Source organism: Siphateles boraxobius, unplaced genomic scaffold, assembly GCF_051911475.1.
Source record: "Siphateles boraxobius isolate OS27281-9 unplaced genomic scaffold, OSU_SipBor_1 7, whole genome shotgun sequence".
In the NCBI taxonomy this organism is placed as follows: domain Eukaryota; kingdom Metazoa; phylum Chordata; class Actinopteri; order Cypriniformes; family Leuciscidae; genus Siphateles; species Siphateles boraxobius.
Window position 1 is genome coordinate 34,703,056 of NW_027509197.1, and position 23,916 is coordinate 34,726,971.

A 23,916-nucleotide genomic window follows, 5' to 3' on the forward strand; every position below is an offset into this window, starting at 1 on the left:
CATGTATTATTTATTTAAGATAAACAATTTATTTACCAAAAGATGGCAGGTAAAGGAGTCAAGAGTCATTCAAGAAAATGTAAAAATGCACCCGACCAATAACTTTCTTTTTCTGGTACGTTTCGGTTTTTTCGTATGAGATCACATGTACTACAAGATATATGACAATGATTAATAAACCTAAAATTATGATAAAATGTACAAAACATGAAGTCATAGAGAAAGCAGAAAACTAAAAAAAAAGTCATCAATTAAATTATCTTATTAGGACATATGACATTTAATCAATTTAGTGATTATAATAATTAGAGCCCCTTACTCATTGCATTATGTGAATCCACTGAGTGATAATGTGCTTGGAAATAAAAACAAGACAGCATGGTATTCAAAAACAAGGTACTTTATAGTTGATGTCAAAGACAAACATTAGAGCAAAGGTCCCAAGAAAAGTTCTATTGTAACAATGGAAAAACAAAGTGACAAAAATAATAAGCATTTCTTACATTTTGTAAACCTAGAACTGTTCTCGAGCCACAGTGGTCACAGGTATTACTGGCTGATAAGTGTTTTTTTTTCTCCCTTTGGACAAACTGAAGATATTTCTGACAAACATCTGGAAAAAAGCCCTTTGATGATTCCAGATGTTTCTAAAGGAATGACCCTAATCTTTTCCTAGTCTTCCTCCAGCCTCAAAAACAAATCCTTAGGAAGAGTAGAAAAAAAACGAGAAAAGAAAGCAAAAGAAGTCACACAAACAGTCTAAAGTGTGACGTAGTGTGTAGTTCACCTAAAACAATGCTCTACATAAATACAATAAAGTCTATAGTCTGTATGTCACAAGTGCTAGATAACTTTCTTCTTCTTGTTGTTGTAAAATATTCAAAAGTCATTTTTCTTTCATTCCTTTTTTAAACAAGTAAAAAGCACATCTGTCGGACACCAAGAGCATCATTCCGTTTGCGAACTGACCAGAAACAGAGGAGGAAAGAAGAGCTTCCATCCCATGCGTTCTCCAAAGCCTCAACTCTCCCGTGTTCCTCCTTTGTGCAAATATGTTACAAGGACAGACAGGCATGCTTACGCACAAACCATGCAGAAATCTACAGCTGTGAAGGAAAGAGAATAAAAGAAACTTCACCCTGGCCTTCAAATAAACAACTGCTCAGGCCAGACCTCATGGCAAATTAGCAGGAATGACAAGAAAGGTAAAAACAAAATAAAAAAGATTGGGAAACCAAATGGAATGCAGTTCGTTTTCTTTTATACAAAACAAGAGAAAAGAAAATGACTATCCGGATGAACCAGATAGTGACGTCCCTTTGACAAGGCTTTCGATAGGCTGCCGTTTGTATTATTGCAAAGTGGTCTGAGAGTTTGATGGCTGTCTGGTTTGAGTATAACAATTATGTCGCTTTGTATTTCCAGGAAACTTTCAAATCAATGTCAGCCTTCGCACTTCATTCTTGAAAGTAAATCAGATGAGATTTGATGGACTTGGTTTTGATATGATACTGCAAAAATGCCCAAAATAGCTCGGAAAGAGTAACAAGACACGGATTTTACAAAACATTAGAGTCCCGAGAGTGACCGCATATAAATAAAACGCTTACATTTTCCTAAAGTCATGTCCAGGTTGTATTTCACCCTAAAATCAAAAGGAAATGATATTAAAAAGTCAATTAAGCATATTTTCCCCCAAATCTCATGATCATAATTTAAACTATTTTATTTTTCAACTTTTTGTTAATTCTCTTTAAAATTAGTATCTTTTCAATTTAATTATTTATATTTCATAAAGCTGAAATGTGTAACTTATGGTAATTATTTTCAAACACTTCTTTTGGAAACTCCCTGTCCGCCATTGGTCGAACAAACAGATAGCCACACCCCAAACTCACACCGTTGGTTGAGCCAGTGTTGCTTAAATTTCTATTGGCAAAATTTGATTTATTACATCTTTTCCTTTGATTTTAGTGTGAAATATGACCCGGATGTGTTGTTGATATGTTCAAATAGTTCAAATGAAAATGAAATGAAATCCATTTTGGATCACTGTCAGTATACTCTACTTGGTCTCTCCAAATGGACTTTTACCAATGGAAATGTACAGTGTCAGTCAATAATATTTTTTCACGGGACTTTCGTATGAGAGTTTAGAGAGCTCTCTGTCAAACTGAAGCCTGGAACCGCAACGATCCGTTTGATCAAGAGTTTACGGTGCCAGAGTAATGCTACTGTGAATGCATGGAACCAATAAACAGTGCCTTCAGTGGAACCAGCGACGGCCATGCCAGACCATATACTGAAATATATCACTTTGCAATCTTTATAATATATAATATATCTATAGATCTTTGAAATATAAATCTACTATGAACAGAACGTAGTAAATACACAATTGTCGTAATCATTATACAAAGTAAAAGCATCTCCCTCCCACCGCATACAAAACACAAGATAAAACAAATTAAAAAAAGGCTTGTTACTCTCTAAAACAAGAAACTAAAGACTTGAGCATGTAAAACACATTGTCAACTACATAAAGACTGACAAATGAACAAGTATATAATCCAAAAAGTACAAAAAAATGAAACGGGACAAATGAGCTCACAAGGCAAAAAAACAAGAAACACGGACAAGAAGATAATGGGCACGAACCCAAAGTGGAGTAGTCATACATGACAGGCATATATAAAAATGAAGTCGAGGAACAATGGCAACGGTGAGTCAAATCTCCCGCCTTAATGAGTCTCATATTGAACATGACACACAGAAAAAGAATGCCAAAGGTAGTTGCCGAGAGGCTAAACACGAGTCAGGGGTTGTCAAACAAACCATCGCCTCTTCATCAGTCCAGAATCTAATAAAATTCAATGTACAATCAAAGTCAAGCCAAATGATCTACTGTCAGCATGCATAATTGCGCATATATACAATTCTATGTGCCATTTCGAAGCGCCGGCGACTATGTCAATGTCCCATGCAGATTGTCTGAGTATCACAGTCTTCTCAGAGGCGTTTACGATTGTTTTCTGAGTGGAAGCTGGTGGTCCCGCTACTTCCTGGATTGTGTCATGTGACGAGCACATTTTCAGTAGCACCTGCCCCTAGTGAAAGGCCCGTAACCCTCCTCGCTCAGGCCTGTCGGCAGGAAACCAGCGCTAAATCTGACCAGGTGGCACGTCTGAAGGCTCAGTGGTACATTTAAAATCGGTAACCAGCCCTTTTCCGCTTTTTTCAAAGGTGTCAATAAAACTGACCATCTGCTGAGTACAATAATAGTAGTGATGCGCTAGTGCCCTTTGATTAACTGTAAAGTAACCGGAAAACTAGACATTCATAGCTATATAAAAGTACAACATGTTGAGAAAAGGAAAAATAGAAAGTTTGTCTCTAACTACAAATCACATGACGCGTGGTCATCACAGCCCTATCCTATATGTTCGCAGGTAGTGGGTTAACAGCAAACTCATGCTTGTTGGCGCTGTTAATCTACGAAGGTTCAATTCTTAACTTGGCAGATGGAAAGCTGCATGCTGGTCAACCTTTCTTCGGAGGTGGAGGAAGAGGTGCGTATTTGGTCATTAGAGTAGAAATGAGTCGCTACATTGGCTTGCCTTCTAAAGCGTTGGAGAATTCAACTAAATTTTGCCCTTGGATGGCTGGCAACTACCTTAAAGTTAGCTTGTCAGTGACACTTAAAGTCATGTAACATCCAACACAAGCACAGTAAAAATGAAGGAACATAAAACAGGTCATAATGCGCGTGAAACATGAAGATATCTGCAGGGAGTTCCTGGTAAACATGCTGAGGGTTTCTCGATTCTTTAGGCCAGCCTTTGACCATTGCGACAAGAAAAACCGACGCGGCGAAACGTCTTCCCCTCCTGTAACTAGTTTAAGGCAATGTTCTTCTCGATCCGTCACGGAAACTCTTTTAGAAAAAGGCACAAACTCAAATTGTCACTTTCATGGCTCTCTGTCGGGCTTCCCAGAATCCTTCGCCCTCTCTCACAGTCACATCGTCCACCCTTGAGGGTCTCTCGTCATGAATGTCAGAAGCGGTAACTTGGATGGAGAATGGAACAAGTCACTTTTTTCTCCCAAAAAGAAAAAAAAAAGAAAAGAAAGAAAAACAGACAAACAACAAATAAAAAGACGTAGGCCGCAACAAGACCCCACAGCCGAAATCAATCATGTGGACTATAGTGGCTCTGGAAAATATTGAAAAAAAGTTCCTGTCGAAAGCACCAGCTCTCACATCTAACAATGAAACATGAGTCTATGTCCTGCTCGAATGTTAAATGTCCCTGTGGACAGACCAGAATGCACAATCCTGGACTTGCTGCCACGGACAGAGACAGACTAACACGGCTGAGACGTTTGTCGCACTCTGGGTGTCACGGAGATTTCTTCAGGCCGTTTCGGATCCCGTGCTCAAAGTGCGCACATCGCGGGACAAAAAATGAAACGGATGGAGAGAGTAGAGTGACGTCAGAGGCCTTGAAGAGGCTCTGAGCTGAGAGGGTCACCAAGGCATTCGAGCGGACCTTCTACAATGGAGGTTCCTCTTCCATAGGCTCCTCCTCTGTCCTGTGGGGCGACACACACAAACACACACACACACGTTCTGAGTTACATCATACATGACAGGTTTCCACATCTTTTAACTAGGGATTTTCACACATTAAGCATTAAAACATTAACATTAAATCACGTTAAAATCACGATTAAACATTAAAATGTTTACATTAAAATCACGATTAAATATATAATCACCAACTAATTATTTCAGAGTTGAGCATAGGTACAAATTCATTTAAATTCACCATTAATGTTCATGATTTAAATATTTTATATAAATTATAAATTTTTTTCCATAGACCTGGGGGGAATCGCAATTTTAAAATTCCAAAATATTTCCAGGTTTCTTTGTCTCTGGGAACCCTGTACATGCGCACACACACACAGAGATTTGAGTGCAGAGACAAAAACTTTGAATATGATTTTCAATTTTAATTTTAGTAATTTTGTCTGATTTAGCCTTTTTTATTTTTTAACTTATTTCAGGCTTAGTCATTTTAGTTCTTGAAGGTAAAATGATTTCAGTTAGTTGCCAAGGAAACATTTCAAATGTTTCATATTATATTAATATTTTATATAATTTCAACTTTATTTCAATGAATAAAAATACAATTTAAAAACACTTTGTTACACAAATTACTCAAAAATGTTTTTAAAAAGATCCATATTACTTAGGATCCTTCAGTAAAGAGATGCAAATATAGTTATATATTTAAATATATATAAATATTGTACAAATATATATTTATGGAGCCATTCACCACAGTGACATTCCCATTGAACAATCAGTTTATGTGTTGATGCTAAGAGCAGATTTGACTAAGTATTTGACCTATAGGTGGCACTGTAATTGAATTTATATGGTATTCCATTGACAGCAGTATGTACAAAGTGTACAAACTCATTTCAGAGATAAATCATCACTTCCTGGTGTCAATTTGCTAGCATTACTTGAGAATAGTGTAAGACACTTAGTGGATTTCTGTGTCTTGGTCTTGTCTGAATACGATCTGAACCAGTATTTTAGGAGTAGTAGCATAAAAAAAGATGCAAATTCATTTAAAATGACAGAAATGGCGCATACCAAGGTGAGGATTTACAAAATTTGAATATTGTATTTGAGAATTTTGGAAGAAACCAGGAGGAAATTGAAACAACCAGATTCATGGAACTTTCAAAGTATCTAGAGAGGAAAACATAATTTTGTTTAAAAAAGTTATTAGCTAAAACGTTGATGAAACTTTAACTTGTTGTCTGGTGGCGTTACAGTGTTTGAGAGACCGACTCCAAAATTGGCACAAAGAGTGGAGGAGCTTCCACAGTCAAGTGTGGCTTCCACAGACACCAAGTCAGAAAACAGAAAATAAAGTTAAAATAGGTGTCAATGCATTTTTGGGCATTTGGCCCCTAATAGGAATAACAGGAAATAATGCGAGTTTGAACCTGTGCTGGGCACATGTATATAAACATGTGAGAGAGTAAGAGTGTGAGTGTGTAAGGAAGGTCCAGAAACCTCAAGCATCTGTGCTCAATGTTTCCTGAGTGTTTTTAATTATGACTCTGGCAGTGTGTGTCTCTCAGAAGCCTGACGCTGCTGGACGTCTGCCCTGAACCGGCCGTCTGCCTATCACGGCTCATGCACACACTTGTCCTGTACCTCTAGACACCTCACACAACCATAAATACACATAAACAGACACGCACGCACGCACGTAATTTTGTACAGTAAAAAGTATTTTATAAATAATGAAATTAATATTGGTAATTTTAGGTAAAACACGCTATTTGTGTCTTAACTGTTTAAAAAAAAAAAGTAACGGGACACAAACCGTATTTGTGGAATGTGCCATATGTCCAACACAAACACACAAACTCAAATATAACTGCACCTCTTCCCCATGTGCTTGTTGGCCACAGACAGGGAGGCCATGGCGGTCACCGTCTCTGCCTCTTCAGTTTCACATCTCTGAGCCTCCAGCAGAGAGTAGCCCAGAGTCGAGGCAGATCGCTCCAGCGAGCGCCAGTATTTACCTAGGCACAAAACAAGGTCAAAGCTTAGCCTTAAGTATGAGTAAAAACTTTATTTACAGGTTTAAGATGTCAAATACAAAAAGCATGTAAAGAGATCACATGCATGCCAGAGTTATGACTAAACAGAAGTCTAGTCCATACTGCAGAATATTCTCACCAAAAACTGCCCACTTGAAGAGGAAGACACCTTATGATATGCGACCAATCACAATTTGTTTTGTTTTTACACTTTGTTCAGGGGCAAGTTTATCTAATAAACTATACTACAAACACAAAAACAAATCTTTTTTGAATGGTGTGTACAATATGCATCAGTGAATGAATCGTGAAAGTGTGTTTGCACTCACTCTGGACTTCCAGAACTTTCTCCATGGAGTGAATGGCATTGGGGTTCGGCCTCTGTTGAAGCACGTCTTCAGGAAGAGGATCCAACTGGAGGGAAGATCACACATTTAAGATTAAACAATAGACTGGACAAAGATCCCTTTAAATGAACCTTTAAATTAAATAATTCAAAGGAATAAAAATATTGTACTTTATTTGAATACTTTTTATTTACTATTATATGAAGACATGAATAAATATATATATATATATATATATATATATATATATATATATATATATATATGTGTCTTCATAATTTTGAATCAAAATAACTTTTGCAGCAACATCTCTTCTCTAATGACGAGTTTACTGGCGCGAGGGCGGGGCAACCTGTCACTCACATGAGATCGACCAATAGCAAACCACAACCATCAAAACAATTCCCCACAGAAAAAAGCAAATCCCATCATACATTTTTTCTTGTCTGAGAAGCCATTTCACTCGGATACCCATCACAATAGGGAAGAAAAGGTGATAACTTTTCATGCTAACTTTAACACAAGTCTATGTGAAGTATGATTTTGGAGAATATATACAACAAATTCACATCTTCATCAGGTTATTTATAGAAGCAGACCTTGCTAGTTATTATTTTCAGGGACCACCGATGTCTACCTGTCAATAAATGTATTAATAGCAAGATTGTGTTTACGCTCTAACGGCGGCTCACATGTGAGCTGAATGCTGTGCTTTAAAGCTAGCCAACAATGCAGGGCTTTGTGCTTTGTCACAGCGCGTGGGCAACGAGACCTCATGCTCCGGCAAACCCTCACGACAGCTCAGGGACCAGCGAGACCACGGCCCAGAGGAAACAGCCAGTGTGCGACGCTGCATTCCACATGTGGAATGATTCCATTTCCCCTTGGCTCTCGGCTGCATTTTTTCACCCCCACGCAAAAAAATTATGAAAATCTACAGCCAAGCGTTTCATATGCAAACATTAAACATGAAGAAAAGGGCATACGTCCTGTCATTCATCCTTCATAAACCATTTACATGAAAAAGAGGAGAAAAAAAACACATGAAAACAGGGTGGAGTGATTTTGAAATATTATCAAGTGTAGAGAATGAAAGAAGGAGGGAGAGATCATTCTCTACTCCTGGCCGAGCTGGAAGCTTTGGTTTAATTAAAACAAATAAGACGAGGGCAGGAGGACTGGAGGCGTTGGGAAAAGCCGTCTGAGGAGACTTTAATCCTGCTTCGGCACGACACACAGACATATCAAACCCCCAGTACTAAAATATTAGAAAACACACAATATAAGCAAACTCTTTTTATTTATATAAGTTATGTAAATTATATTTAAATAGCACCTTTTAGAGAAAACATTACCATATCTATCTATCTGATACTATTTTTTTTGCAATACATTTATGTATATTTATATAAAGTTTTCATATAAATATTAAAATTTGATTTGCATCTTAGTGTTTCCATCCAACATTTTCACACAATATTAAAAATGTGCGTAAAAACTATATGGATGCAGGCCGGCTAACGAAAACATAAATATGCTCAATATCAATTAGCTTCCACCGTAATTCTTCAATCGACACGTTGCCAGCTCAGAAAGTCCGGCCTCAAAGAAAATCCAGATTTTCCCACAGGTACAACACTGCGGTGGTGTTCATCTAGTAAATATGATCGTTCCAACATGACTTGAAGCCAGCAGTCCCATATGGAGGGGTGAAAAGTCTGCGTGTGTGAGGCCAGCTGGTCATTCATTCACACTTTCCCGCTGTGCGGTGTGACTGTAGGTCAACACTCGTCCCCCCGGTACGCTCCCATAGGAATCCTCCCAGTTCAGCCCGGCCCCTCTCAGCTCTCCAGTCCCGCTGCGGCCGCGACCCTGTCCTGCCCTGGCACTGGCCGAGGGGGAGGGGGGCGACCTGTCTGTCATCGTGATGGACGGCCCGGCTGCACGTCTATAAACTTTAATAGGTCTTGTCAGCGCACGCCAAGTTGCTTGGCAGGTATGAAACACATGCCAGTTGCCGGCATCCACCATGACAGTGGGATTTATTTGATTTTCTCTCTCGCTCTCGCCCTTGCCCGCGGCCTGAGTGTGTGAGGACCTTCACATTCTCCAGGAAAAAGAAAAGCTTTTGTTAGGATGGTTTCTGTCAACCTGCCTGCAGCAATATAAATTCTGACTGTTTGAGAACGGGGCACGTCCTTCAAATATGGATGAAGCCAAGCGAACTGCTGGGAACTTCATGCAAAACAGGGTTACCAAAAGAACATGCAATAGTGCAGAGAAGCAAAAGAATAAAGCTTGATAGTTTGCAATACATTAAGGCAGTGGTTTTCAATATTTTGGGCGTTGTGCCACTTTATAACTAAAACTATTTAGTTAGCACTTTCCGATTTATAATTTTTTCGGATAAATAATGGAACAGTTTGATCGGTAAAATAAATGAAAAAAACTATATTTTTTCAGTTTTTAGTGCTTTAATACATAATTCCAAGTCTTCTGATTACTCTGAATGAAAACAGACAGAAATGATTCTCTCAAAATTCTGCATTCAGATCTGCATACTCATCACCAGAGAAGAAGGTGGCGAGAGCCCCACTGGTTCTTGTGTGTATTGTCAACATGGTAGATTTAAAGGGGCTTTAAATATGCATTTTCATTTATTAATCGCTTTTTGTATTTTGCATTGCAAAACCTTAAAAAACGAGAGCTTACCTGACTTCCCAGATTGTCTATAAAAGCCTGTATTTTTATACGAAGGACTCGGGCCAAAAACTCAAAGAATATTTCGATCTATGACACACTGATACAATGGTCAGTATAATGCCGAAATAATTGTAACGTCAAAGTCATGCAAAGAAAAGGGATTAATTCAAACTATAGTCTCACAGAGCCAGATATGTATATAGTCTATTGTCTCAAACATACTTTATATCCAAACTATCATAACAGTGTAATTTGAATGACTTCATCTGTCGACATGATGCCGGTGAGTTGCACAGCAAACATATCCACATCGATATGATCAGATGCTTTCTTAACAGCCGTTTTCTCACACCTGTGATTTTTTGTTGTTTTTTTTTGTTATTGAAAGGAAAGCTGGCAGGATATATTTAAGTATTCATAAGTATTCATCAGTGTGGTCGGCGTCAGGATGTTTTTGTTAACAGTGTATCGCTGCAAAAGTATTTCCAACGTCTTCTTACTTCTAATCAAAGAACGAAAAGAAACTTCGCTGTGAGTATATCGGGGCATTGAATCAAGTTCGGTCTCTTGTACGTTACGTGTGTACGAGTGAAGAACTAGCAGTAAGTTGCTGGCTGCAGTTCACTTAAAGGCCAGCGGTGTCACTAATAACAAGGGTTTCTGAATTCTACATATAGCCCCTTTACATGTGCTAAAGTGAACAGGATATGGGAACTAGGGAAGTCAATTACTATAATGTACCTCTGTATTAATGCATTGAAAATGATTTTACTAGAGGGACATTCATGACCAGCCCTGACAGAGCTGATTACAGTTTATTTCGAAATTCCTAATTTGATTGCAGTGACCTAACAAACAGTCCTATACAGGACAAAAACAATTCTGGAAATCAAGCCCAAGCCACATAGGTTAAAGCTTGCATGTTTACTGTAGCAGTTGGGTAAACACAGAAAAAAACCTTATGGTGAATGGCAACAATTAGCTTATTAGGATGTTGTTTATCATATAATTGCTAATGACCACAATTTGAGAACAACATCTGCTTGCACACATCCATCAATGAGTCACGGATTCAAGGCTGAATGACGTCAGAGTCGAAGCATCATTCATGCGCTATTTAACTAGCGAAACCTTTGGTTACTCATGGATCACAGTGAGAGAACTGATCATCAGAGCGCCCCTGATCTGACTTATTTTCAAAGGAAACACAATCCTCATTATAACAGCACCTCTTTCTCTTTACCTGCCTTTAAACAAGAGGAATCATATTTCACACACACCAGCCCAGGCAGTTAAACGCTCAATATAATGACCACAGTCGCATAGGAGGCTGCTGCGCTGTAAAGCGGCTCAATCATTCACTCTCTCGCTCCATGAACAGCAGGGAACCCGGATAGTGTCAGTGCGGTTCGCTTATAACAATTTGTGTAACGCCAAATATTTTTGGTCTTTATAGGACACTGTACTTAGATTTCGATGACATGTACAAAAACACCATAAGATTGTTTCTGATTGATAATTGATATTCAATTGATATTTAAAGACTATATTGCTTTATATTTAATAATTCTAAATATTATTAAATATAAAATAAATATTATGGAGTATTCCTTTAAATATCATTGAATTATAATGATCATATATACTGTATATATATATATATATATATATATATATATATATAAATGAATGATATAATTATTATAATTTTAAAACAGTTCTACATTAAAATAAATATAATCACATATTATAGCTACAGATTATATAAAGGTATATTGTAAAAAAAGATAATAAAATAATTGAAATGATAACCAAAATATTAAACTCTGTAACATTTAAAGATTATATTGTTATATTTGATAGAAATAATTATTAAACAATGTAATCTTTAAATATTACAGATTAGAGTACTTCTGTCATTATTATCATAAATATAAAATCATATATATATGATTTTATATTTTTAACAACATATCTTTATATTATTAACATAACACTATAATCTATTATACACTGGGAATGGATAATGCAGCCAACGCTATCAGAAGATTAAAATCAGTCTCAAATAATCCTTCTGTAATGATGAACATGATTAATCTATTATAACTACATTTGCAAACAACTGCCTTTTATTATGCCGTGTGTTCAGTTTTACTTTAATAATTTTCTCTTTTAAACTACACACAACATGTAAAAAAATGGTCTTATCGATTCCTAAAATAAATAAATTGGTTTACTTTTGAGTGAAAGCACTCAAGCAAGCTTGATTTACCTTTCAAATTATACACGACCGGATGAGCAAACCAGGCGGAGAAGAGGTTCGGGTAGCTGGAGCACCTGTTATCCCATGAGTCTCTAGTTCAAACACACTCAAACACGCTCTCGAAAGCTCTCAGACTCTATCGACATCATCTACTCACTGCCCTGAACTTCACCTCCGTTACAATGTGGGCTTGAATGCAATGATAAAACACCTGCTTCCTGCAATACTGATTACAGTCTGTGCTCTCTCGCTTCTTAATATCTATTATCTGGCCTGCGCTTCTCTTCTCGGGGCATTTCTGACATCTTGCATGGGTCATCAAATGACAGTGTGGTTGAACTGTCCCTTTTGAAGACCCCCTGAATGTGTGCCATGAAAAACATGCATGATACTCCACTAGAATCTAAACAAGGCCTCCAATTTTCATACTTGGACAAATAAGGCAGAAACAAGCCAATTAACTCTTTGCGTATTAAAACAATATGCACTGAAGAGGGCTGAAGAATATGGCATAAGTTGTTCTGAGTGTCCAATGCTCATGGGATAGTCAGTCCTTCCACCCTCGAGCTTTATGACATACTTTTCCTCTGTACTTTGTGCTTCCTAATTTCCTTTGATTACTTTAAGTCTGTGTCTCCCTGGCTGTCAGTGACCCCGTCTGCGAGAGGTGTGAAGATAACTGCTTTCAGATGGGCCGCTGGTAGCGTCCGTTGGCTGAAAGGGAAGAGAGCGAGCGTGAGATACTCTGAGTCCCCTCTGAACATCCCTCCTGGGAGTGCACTCGATAGGCAGCTGAAATGGGCCCTTACTGAGCAGTTTTGCTTGCTCAATGCCTCAGTCTCCTTTATCCTTTTCCTGCTATGACAACTAACCTTCCCATGGGGCAAACTGGAGATGAAGGCAGCGTCAGGCGGGCCTGCAGACTCACTGTCTGCCACCGACCGAATGCTGGCGCAGGAAAACCGATTATGATTATTGCATTAAGACTGCTAGTATGTGGTTCTACTCTAAAAGCAAACAGGTCCAGATCAGTTAGTGCATATATTTTCTGACAAGCCTGTGACTGTGGAGACACACAGTGCCTTGTGGGTAAGAGAAAAAGTTCATTCCTATCCTGTGCATATGTACAGGTCACACTACTGTAGCTGCTTACTTTCTATCTTTCTCTTTCTTTCTACCCACCCATCCCTCCAATTATAATGATTAGAAATTATATTCTATTTTGTAATATTTAATATCATTCTTATTAGCGACACACCGGTCTCGTATCTCTCACGGAGGAGCGGAAGCATAAAAGGAGGAGCGGCGACAGTGGAGATCGAGAGAGGAACAGGCCTGGACTATTTTATTTAATGTTTTGTTTTATTATGTGTGGCGGCAGTCGACCGTGAGGGACTGCCATCTTTACTTTTGTTTTTGTATGCCTTTAATTATTCATTATTAAAATTGTTGAACGTTCGCCGGTTGTCGCCACCTCCTTCCCATAACATTGAACATTGCTACAACTTAGTAGTAACAAATAAAAAGCTACAAGAAATAGGCTCACTCACAGCAATAAAAAAAATGTAAAGAAAATGTTAAGTTATTAAACCTGGTGTGCTCTTGATTATGTTTATATAAATAAATACAAATCTTGTTGATTGCGTAAGGCAGGTATTAGAAATAAAAAAAGTTGTGCACATGGTTTTGTGAACTTTTGTGATGTTTTTTTACAAAAATATTTTTTAATATATATACAATTTAATTTAAAACATCCAGCAAAATCTACACTACTATTCAAAAGTTTGGGGTCAGTATGACTTTTTCAACTAAATTAAAACTTGCACTCAGCAAGGACACAGTGACAGTAAAGACTTTTACGTTGTTACAAATAAAATTGTAGTTCAAATATGCTGTCCTTTTAAACTTTCAAAGAATCTTGAAAAAAATGCATTACAGTTTCCACAAAAATATTAAGCAGCACAAATGACATTTATAATAATAAGAAACTTTCTTGAGCAGCAAATGAGCATATTAGAAAGATATCTAAAGGATCATGTGACACTGAAGACTGTAGTAATGATGCTGATTTAAAAAATATATTTATTTTAAATTGTTATAATATTTTATAATGTTACTGTATTTACTGTTATAACATCTGAAATTTCTGTAGCATACCAAAAGTGTCAAATAGTAACAGAACCAACTAACTAACATAAGTCTAATTTCTGGTGCAGAAATCAAGGAGAGCACACAACCACAATCACCTTGTTTTATTATCCTGTTTATTTTCCTCTCATCCCCAGAAATGGAGACAGCTTACTTTTACTGTTCCAGGAATGTATTTACAGGCTTGTCTCTAGAGCTTCAATAACACCAGGAATGAGGCCCGTCCTCTCATCTGACCGTAAGAGTGGCAAAATGATTGAGCCCTGCTCTGAACACTAACTCCCAGCGCTCAGCTAAGCTAGCCTCTAAGGAAGCCGTATAAACTCAGCACAAGTGTAAATGTCGGGATCCACATAGGCTGGGATCGTGTTTTAAAGGCTCAATGCGTCTGCATGGATGCTTTCAACAGGTTCTCTCCTTAACCAATAGAAGCCAACTCTGTAAGGATGTGCCACATCGTCTCTCTCTCAAAATACACACAATTTCTGATATCCGAAGGCCTGTCAATTCACTTAAAACTATTTTTGTATGCAATTCTGTCAAACGAATCATAGACAAAATATGACTATTTCTCTGAAGTCAACATCAGGCCTCTATTAATTCTTAAGAATAAAACATATTTAAAGCATGTATTAAACGAAACAAAAACTATTTCACACATGGAGCTGCAGTAGTCCCTGTTATCTGTCCTTTGTTTTCTAATTCTATTTCTTTAATCTCAATTTTATAAAGGGCACATACCATGGAGGATCAAATTTTGCGTTTTGATAAAACAATGTATTTGACTTTCAGGATTTATCATCAATGCTTTACTACATTTACTCGTCAATGCCACTCTTGCGTGATCAGAAACCCAAGGTGAGCCTATTAAGAAGGAAGCAGGATATATTGTATCCCTAAATAGCAGAAGGAACATAATAACCTTGTTTACCAGTCAGAGGCCATGTTCACACAACAGCAGTGTACAGTTGTGTGTCCTGTATTTGAGTCCTTAATACGGTTACGTTCACACACGGTACGGTTATTTATGGGAGTGACAACTGCATTCTTTAAACAAACTCACACCAATACATTTTCAGAATAAACCGCACCCTCTATAAACCTGTGCCGAGTGAAAGGAAAAAGGGATCAGACTGGACAACTAGTTGTCTGTCACGTCAAACAGTGCAAGAGAGCCTTCTCTGGAAGAGACCGAGAACACAAAATCTCCAAAAAAGAATGAAGATAATGAGCTGCCAACACAGGCAACATTTTATGGCATCACAGGTCCAACATTTGGTTGTGCTATGTAGTTTTATCACATCTTTAGCTTAGCAACATGCCAATGCCAAATGCTATTGAAATCAATTGAGGATGGATGCAATAAGTTGATGTCTATGTAAAGTTTTCCAAATCACTTATGAGGTTCATTTAGGCTGCTGTTTAGACAGCAAAGCAGAGCCAAAATGAGAATGTGTTTGATTTAGAAAGAGAAAGGAAAGGCCCTGAATAAAGAAGATGAAGAGAAAGAATAGCAGTGAAGATGAGAGATGGGAACATAAAAAAAAATCATTCTCCCTCTGACACAGAGACAAGTGGATAAATGACGCCCTAAAGCTTCATTTGTCTTGTTTCTCCATGTGCGGACAGTGAACCGTTCGCTATTCTTTCACTCCCACCCTCAGACTGCACTTTGACTGCGTCAGCTGAACCTTGGTGGCTGGCCAGCACAAAGGGAGAGCTGCTAAACACACACCCTGACAAACATCTAGTCTGTGACACCCTATACAAAAGCTGGGTGGGAGGACAGAGGACAGGGCTTGAGAACAAGGCTCAGGGCCAGTAAAAAAAAAAAAAAGAGCTTCAGCTCAGCTGAGGGAACATTCACTTGCCCAGTTTGGCCAGTTATCAGTATGCAGAACTGCTATGCAGAAGACTCGCTCTTTAAGTCAGCTACAAGACACATGATGGGATTCTTTTGTAAAATTCAGACTTTTTTTTAACAACACAAAATTCACGAAGTGTGACACAGCGAGAAAAGGTGTAACGGCTAAAGATGTCACCCTGACTCAACACAATGTCCAGCATAGATCAACTGCTAAGAGTGCACAGGAACGCTTAAAATTGGTTATTTAACAAAAAAAAAAAATATTTGCTGCAATTGTGTCTCAAGGAAATCTTAATAATAAAAAAAATAACTAAACTCCACTTATAAATAATCATATATATTATAAACTATATGTATAATATTAGTTGAGTATATATACTATTTCTTGCAGGAAAATGGAGTTTAGTTACTATTTCATTTATTATTGTTATTATTATTAATTTAATAATACAAATAAATAAATTACACACTCAACCTGTCTACACTCCAGTTTCTTGTAAAAATAAATTCTATATGAAATAAAACAAGTACACACACATATATACTGTATGTGTGTGTGTATGTGTATATACAGTACACACACACACACACACACACACACACACACACACACACACACACACACACACACACACACACACACACACACACACACACACACACACACACACACATATATAGTATATACACATACACATATATTATATAAACATACTTTTATGTTACATGCGATTAATTGCAATTAATTAATTTGACACACACATATACATTATATTTATATATATATATTTTTTTTTTACAGGAAACTGGAGTGTAGATATGTTGAGTTCGTAATGTCTGTTGCATCAAATGGCATCATTGATAACATCATTTGTTTAAATAATGTGGTGAGTGAAGTGGAACTAACAGATTACTAACAGTTTGTCAAATTAATGAAAGAGTGAAACGGTTTGAAACAGCCATTATTTTTCCACTTCTGTTCAGTGTCATTAGTACTGCAGAAATAACTTCACCTTTAAAACTATCAATTTTTCTCTCAAGACAAGTACAACCCGAAAAACTGGCTCAGCTGGATATAAAATCCATATTGAATATTGGAGGATGTTGTCATTCTGTAAAATCCCATCATGTTTCCCTCCATTCATAAAGCCCCGTCCATCCCTGAGTTACCCTCCCCGTCTGATCTCCAGTCTGCTCTTACCTCGATTCCAAGTAAAGCAGAAACACATGCTTCGGAGGCATCGCAAATGGCGGTGAGGTCGTGACCCCCCTCCAGCGCGAGCACCAGCCGGCCGCCGGCCAGTCCCATCAGCTGCTTGGTCAGGTAGCCAAAACCTGCCAAAGGGGGAGACAGGAAATACAAGAGGGGGTTATAGAAACCAGTGGCTGGCTTTTGATCAAAGGAATCAGAGATGAAGAAAAAAAAGAAGAAGAGGGGGACAGTATTACATCACATTCTCTCTGTTAAAAAGACGACACTCTGGATTTACTGGGACTAAACCTATAATACGAGGCAGGTTTAATTTTAATAAATGTGGCTTAGTTTTTTGGCTCCAGGCATCTTTTGATCTTTGTTTGAATATATGTATCCGACTATACCTCCCTTCCCCAAAGAATCACATTCAAGGCCATCCTAGATGAATTTATTTAGTTTCAACTCTTTACTGGCATGACATGGTCCAATGGAATGTTCTTCAACATGTCTGCAGTCCATAAGAGAAGGAACCGTCCAGTACAGGTCAACCACTGAGAACCTGATGCAAACTTTATGCAACATATCAAATGCAACACAAATTGCACCAGAACCGCAGCTACTCTGAATAATTATGTGCACATCATTCTTAAAGGAATGGTACTCCCAACACAAAACAACATGTCATTATTTATGCACCCTCGTGACGTTCCAAAGTTTTATGCTGTTATTATGTATGGGAAGACAAAAGGAGACATTTGAAGAATGTTTACTCTGCTCTTTCCCGTACAACGACAATTCATTGTGACCACTTCCACCCCAAAAAGCATAGTAAAAGTCTGTACAAAGTCTTCTGAAGTTTTTCAATAGCTTTGTAAGATGTAATTCACTGAAAAACCTAATTCTTCTTCAAATCAGTTATGACATGCAAGAACTAATGGCATTTGCAGTCAATGTTGAAAAAAACGTGGCATATATAAATTGAACCTGAAATTTGTGAGTTCTGGTGGAGAGGAATATTATCAGTCATCCTTGTGTCGTTCCAAACGCGTTATCTTTGAATTTGGAGAATATTTACGAAGCTCTTGTCCACACAATGAAAGTTCATCGTGACTAAGTCCACTCCAAAAACCATCATAAACGTAGACTGTACGACACGGGCACTATATATTTCAAGTCTCCTGAAGTCATATGGTACCTTTTTGTAGGAAAAAAACCCTGTTATTTATGACTCCATTTCATGAAAAAGTTCTTCAAACTGTCACACCATGTTCAGTAATGACAAACAAAAACCAATGGTGTTTGCTGTCAATGATGCCAAACTTGGTGAAACTAGTCTAAATTGAATTTCACATTATTCACCACATTTGATTTTGAGACTTTTATGAGCTCTTGTAGAGGAAGATAAGCCAATAAAAATGTGTTTCATTCAGACTTGACATATGGCGTACAAATATTGTGGCCTTGTTTTTCGTCCTTTTTTCAAAAACGGTGAGAGCATAACGTCAGGAATAATTATTGGGTGACTTATTCCTTTAGGTTAAGCAGAAAAATGAAAAACAAACGCCGGCACAGATCGAATCAATCTTAGATCAGCAGATGGAATGAATCTGATTTAAAGTTCACTTTTAGATGCAAGAATGGTGCAAATTCAGACTGTACAACCTGTCTAACTTTAGACTCTGGGCAATTTTTTTAAGCAAACAGTGTTTCTACTTTGCGTTTCCAGCACTGACATGGACAGCTTTCACCAGGAGATGTAATCTACAAGAGCTGGCCTCATGATCCCTCTAACAGGATAAAAGCAGCCTTTTGGACCCCAATAACAAGTGCTGTATAATCATTAAATGTTTGATTTAGAAACAAGCCTGGAATGCCATCTTGATATTATGCACAAATGGGGGGAAAAAAATAAAGGAAAAACATCAGTGATCTGCAAGTATGAGACAGGATGACTGGTACAATCCCTCCCTTCAGGGATTAGATTTAGCACACAAGAGTGTGGTCTCTTGTTTTTGTGGTATTAGCACATGATATATTTGCCTGAAATGAAAGCTTTTAGACATGAGAAATGAGCGCGCGAGAGAGAGAGAGAGAGAGAGAGAGAGAGAGAGAGAGAAAGAGGAGTGGGACAAAGGCTGACTTCCATGTCAATGACTCATCTTTTTGCTCTGAACCGCTTCATTCCACTAGAATTTTCCTAAGTACATGGATACGCAGAACACTTACATTTGGCCGTGAGTTTGTATCCTCCCAGAGGTGGCTGGTGCCCCTCCACAGCGTCGAAGCCTGAAGAAACCAGCACCACGTCCGGAGCGAACTCATTCGCAATAGGCATCACCACCGTCCTGCAAAAAAGACAAAAACAAGACCACATGAGTTCCGGAAAGGAATAGTTCAGCCAAAAAACGAACGTCGTCATTTATTCACCGTCATTTTTCCCCAACTCTTTATTATTTGCTTTCTTTGGTGGAGATATTTTTTAGATGTTAGATGCAACTATAGGTACTTTTTTCCCTCTGGACATAGAAATAATAACAATGTCCATTAGAGGATAACATGAATCACATGTGAACTTTTTAATTGAAAATAAAAATAAAAATATAAATACCACCACAGTGCCATTTCCACCCTCTCACATTTTATGTATTGTTTTTAATAGCATTCTGTGATGGAATTGGTGGTGGAAATGACATTTTAACCAAATCCTTTGTCTTGCTAAGACTAATTAGCATTTATCATTTTATGTCTTCTATATACAGACAATTAAATAATATTTTCACTGTTCTTAGATAATTTGACAATTGGACTGGAAAGTACACAATATCGTCTGTTCAGAAGTGATATCTACCTTGCTTTATTAGGGGAAACATTGTTCAGTGTTGTGGAAATGACACTGCAAAACGTGCCAATAAATATTAATTGTTTTTTGACATTCACTCTTTGATTAGATTACAATAGTTTTAAATGTACAAAAAGTATTTTTATGATGGATTTTCATGTTTTCTGTGTTTGGGACAAGGGTAATACAATAAAGTCTATAAATAAAAGGCATCTGAAAAGTAGAAACAATAAATGAGTACATGGTATAAAGTTTCCAAGACTAAAGTTTATAACGTGATCTTCATTTAACAAAATGAAAAATGTGAATCTCTGGAACATAAAAGTCGAAGAAACAACCGTATAACAGAATGTTATATCTGCTCTATCCCCCCATACAATAAAAGTCAATGGTGACCAACACATTTTAAGCACAATTATCAGTGTCTTAATTTTCAGTTAAAGCTATTGTATGACTCCACAAGTCTTTGAAAACAGAAAGCAGGAATAAAATAATACAGGGATTGAATGACATAAACGATGACCATTTTTTTGTAAACAACTCCTTTAAACATTCATGGCAAACAACCCAAAGCATTGCAATTGTATGTTAAATATAGTCCAAACTCCCCCAAAAACCAGTTGCCATCATGGGAGACATTTAATTCAAAGAAACAAGGCTAGATTCAGTATGATTCACGGGACGAACGTGGTTTTAACGGCTCATTCTGTGGTAAAGTCTCGATTCCTAAACCAAGATTGCCTGTTGCAAAGACAGCCGTTGGACTCAGTAGAGATCGTAAGACAACATGACTGGGGTGTGTGCATGCCGTGAAAACAATCCCAGCCGTTCTGTCTGTAAGGCACATGACACACACATCCATGCATATGCACACGCACGCACCCTCCGATTGCGTTTGTCTTGGCAATGCCGGTCGGGCTGTAAGGGTCATCAAAGCTCACGTTGGATGAAGACGACACGCACATTGATTAGGCGGAGGATATTCTGACTTTGAGTTTATGACTGCGGCCAGGCCCTGCATTCCTTCTGGGCTCACAGCTGTGAGGCTATATTAAGACGACAGATTTCTCTTTCTGAACTGCAGCTGGAGAAATTGGATATATAACTGGGCTTGGTGGGGCGGGAGGCTTGGCGCTCTTTGCACAAGTGTAGGTGTAGTTGACGTTACAGACTTGATTTGTGTAAGGCTTCATTTCCATGACTTTTAATAAAGATTCGATGCAGTAGAGGTTTATGGTGTGAGGGAGAGTGGGGTAAGATGCGTCATCTGCCTGATCTAACAGTCTGTGTCATGTGACCATATACTGTATTTAGAAAGCTTAAAAGATGCACATGACAAAAGTGATTATGCTAAAAACTGTTTTGCATGTCAAAGTAAATTTATATTTGTATTTAATTTATACTATATATATTTTATTTATATAAATTATATTATATAATAATTATGATATAATATATATATATACACACACACAAATTAAGCATGTGTGTAACAGCATATACACACACATTTATTATATAAACAAACTTTATGTTGGATGCGATTAATCGATTTGAGAGCACTAAAATATATAAATATAATAATATACATACACACAGAAACATTATGTAAAAACAAACTTTTAAGTTAGATTAATCGATTTGCCAGCACTAATATTAACATAAGCTAGAAAAAAATACTAATGCACAGTCCCATCAAACGTCCCATTAATTTGCTGAACACTATTCAAGATCCTTATTTATAATACAACAAGGAAAGAATTTAATATTCAGAGTATTTGATTGCAGTGAAATAATTTTCAGCATTTTGAATACTAACATTATTTGTAATTTCCTGCACTTTATTGTAGATTTCCTGCACTATTAGTTGATTGAACCACTGGCACAACTTACCCCAAAAACAATTTACAACATCGATGCCTTTTTGGGAAAACATTTCATTCATTAATTCAGTGGTAATCTTAAACAATGTATATAATATATTTTATATATATTATATAGAGTATATATATATATATATATATATAAATGAAATAAAAGTTCATTTTAATTTTATAATAAATAATTATATATACTGTGTGTGTATATATATATATATATATATATATATATATATATATATATATATGCACACACACACACAACACAGCGGTTATATATATATATATAAAAATATATATATATAATCATTTACGTAATGAGTATTTTTTAAATTATTTTTTTATTTAAATTGTATAAAATGTTAGTTGTTTAAATATCCCTCAATAATTCAACATATCCCCTTCGCATGACACAGCCTACCTCTAACATGGGTTACTCAAAATTCCTTAAAAAATAAAAATCAATTATTAGACATGGCATGACTCATGTATGTTCCTAGCAGGGAGGTTTCTTTCACACACTGCTATTTCGCATTGCATTAACTGTAGTTGCACAATATACTTCGTCTCTGGTTGGAACTTCACTTGCCTCTGGAATATGACACTTGTCCTCTGGCCGAAGGTGGGGAAAATGTCCAATTCCTAAGATGGCCAAAGTCCACAGCTGTGCCTCATATTTTCCATCTTAAAGTACCTAACCTCACCTCAATTACACCCTGCGCCCAACACCGAGCCCAGCTGACTGCACTGCCTGACTTACTGGAGGTCTAAAGGTTTCAGAAAGGATGACAGAAGGCTTTGAGAGTCCAACAGGGTTTGCGTCACAGAAAAGCGGCTGAAATGTCATCACACGGCTGCAATGGGAACGCAGTGTTTTCAGTGTTGTCTGGGAAAGCGTAGTGGTGTCTGTGTGGCCAGCTGCTAAGTGAAAACAAGCTTGCTTGATACTATTTTGAGAGTCAACAGTGACTCGTGTTGGTGCATGCTGAGATCCTTAAAACAGTGGTTGAAAATAAAAACTTGCAAGATCAAATAGTAAAAAAAAAGATGTGTAGAGGTTAGGCATGCACCGATATTAAAATTCTGGCTGACATAACGGGCCAAAAAAATCATTTTCATTCCACGTTTCGGCGGAACTGTCAACACTAAATGAATTATTAAAATGATTAAATATGAAAGAAACCCAGAACATTAAAATATTATTTTAAATGCTACAAGTGAATTTAGGCAGCTTAGCATTAAAATGAACTGGATGGAAATTGGATATTCATTTTTGCAATTTGCTAAAGATTACATTTAACAGACTAACAGATTTTAACAGATTAAATTATTTCCCTAAAAAAAGAAGCAAAAATGTTGATATATACTGTCAATGTTAAAATTCTACACTATTTTGTCTAAATAAACAAAAACAACAACAACCCAACCTCCCCCCTATTAAAACGAAACATTCAGATCTAAAATCAATCATTTTAAACGCTAGAAGTGAATTTAGGCGTCACAATATTATAATGCATTGGATGAAATATGGATATTCATTTCACAATTTGCTAAAGATTACATTTAAAAGTGTATAACATTATTAGAATAAAGTAAATAAAGCTGCTTCTGCAAAAGGAGACATTTTAATGAATATCTGGTTTGGTGAATTCAATATAATGGAAGCACATAGTGACTGGCAAAAAAGTCTCACTGATCATTGTCCAAGCGCTATGACAAGTGAAAACCCAATATTTGTGACAAGTGACTGTCCAGTATAATTGTGCAGGTTACTGCTGCTCTCCAGTGCACCATCCAGTGCTTCATGATTCTGTCCAGTAGGTGGTGGAAAATTTCACCTGCTTCCTCCACGCAACAAAGTAAAAGATGCATTTCCGGCATAATTTTACTGTGTAATTGTTAAAATATCACAGAACACCTGGAAAATGATCAGTGAGCTGTATGTACATATAAGTACTTTTATTTTTTTTTACACACACTTTTGAGGCCTTTATTAAATCCACTGAAAATGATTTTTTACATGTTTGATGTACATGATGGT

At 37.1% G+C, this 23,916-nt stretch overlaps 1 protein-coding gene across 4 annotated transcripts in view; it reads right to left on the reverse strand.

Moving 5' to 3' along the window:
- Positions 1 to 384: 384 nt before the first annotated feature.
- Positions 385 to 23,916, reverse strand: part of hdac4 (histone deacetylase 4) — a 260,715-nt gene continuing 237,183 nt past the window's right edge. For all 4 annotated transcript variants that reach the window (XM_077215662.1, XM_077215663.1, XM_077215664.1 and 1 more), the window contains 5 exons: positions 19,383 to 19,501; positions 17,163 to 17,296; positions 6,963 to 7,047; positions 6,474 to 6,615; positions 385 to 4,593 (listed from right to left, as the gene is read on the reverse strand). In XM_077215662.1, the coding sequence (XP_077071777.1) occupies positions 4,554 to 4,593; positions 6,474 to 6,615; positions 6,963 to 7,047; positions 17,163 to 17,296; positions 19,383 to 19,501 (520 nt within the window). In that variant the 3' untranslated portion in view covers positions 385 to 4,553. The remainder of the gene's footprint in view (positions 4,594 to 6,473; positions 6,616 to 6,962; positions 7,048 to 17,162; positions 17,297 to 19,382; positions 19,502 to 23,916) is intronic.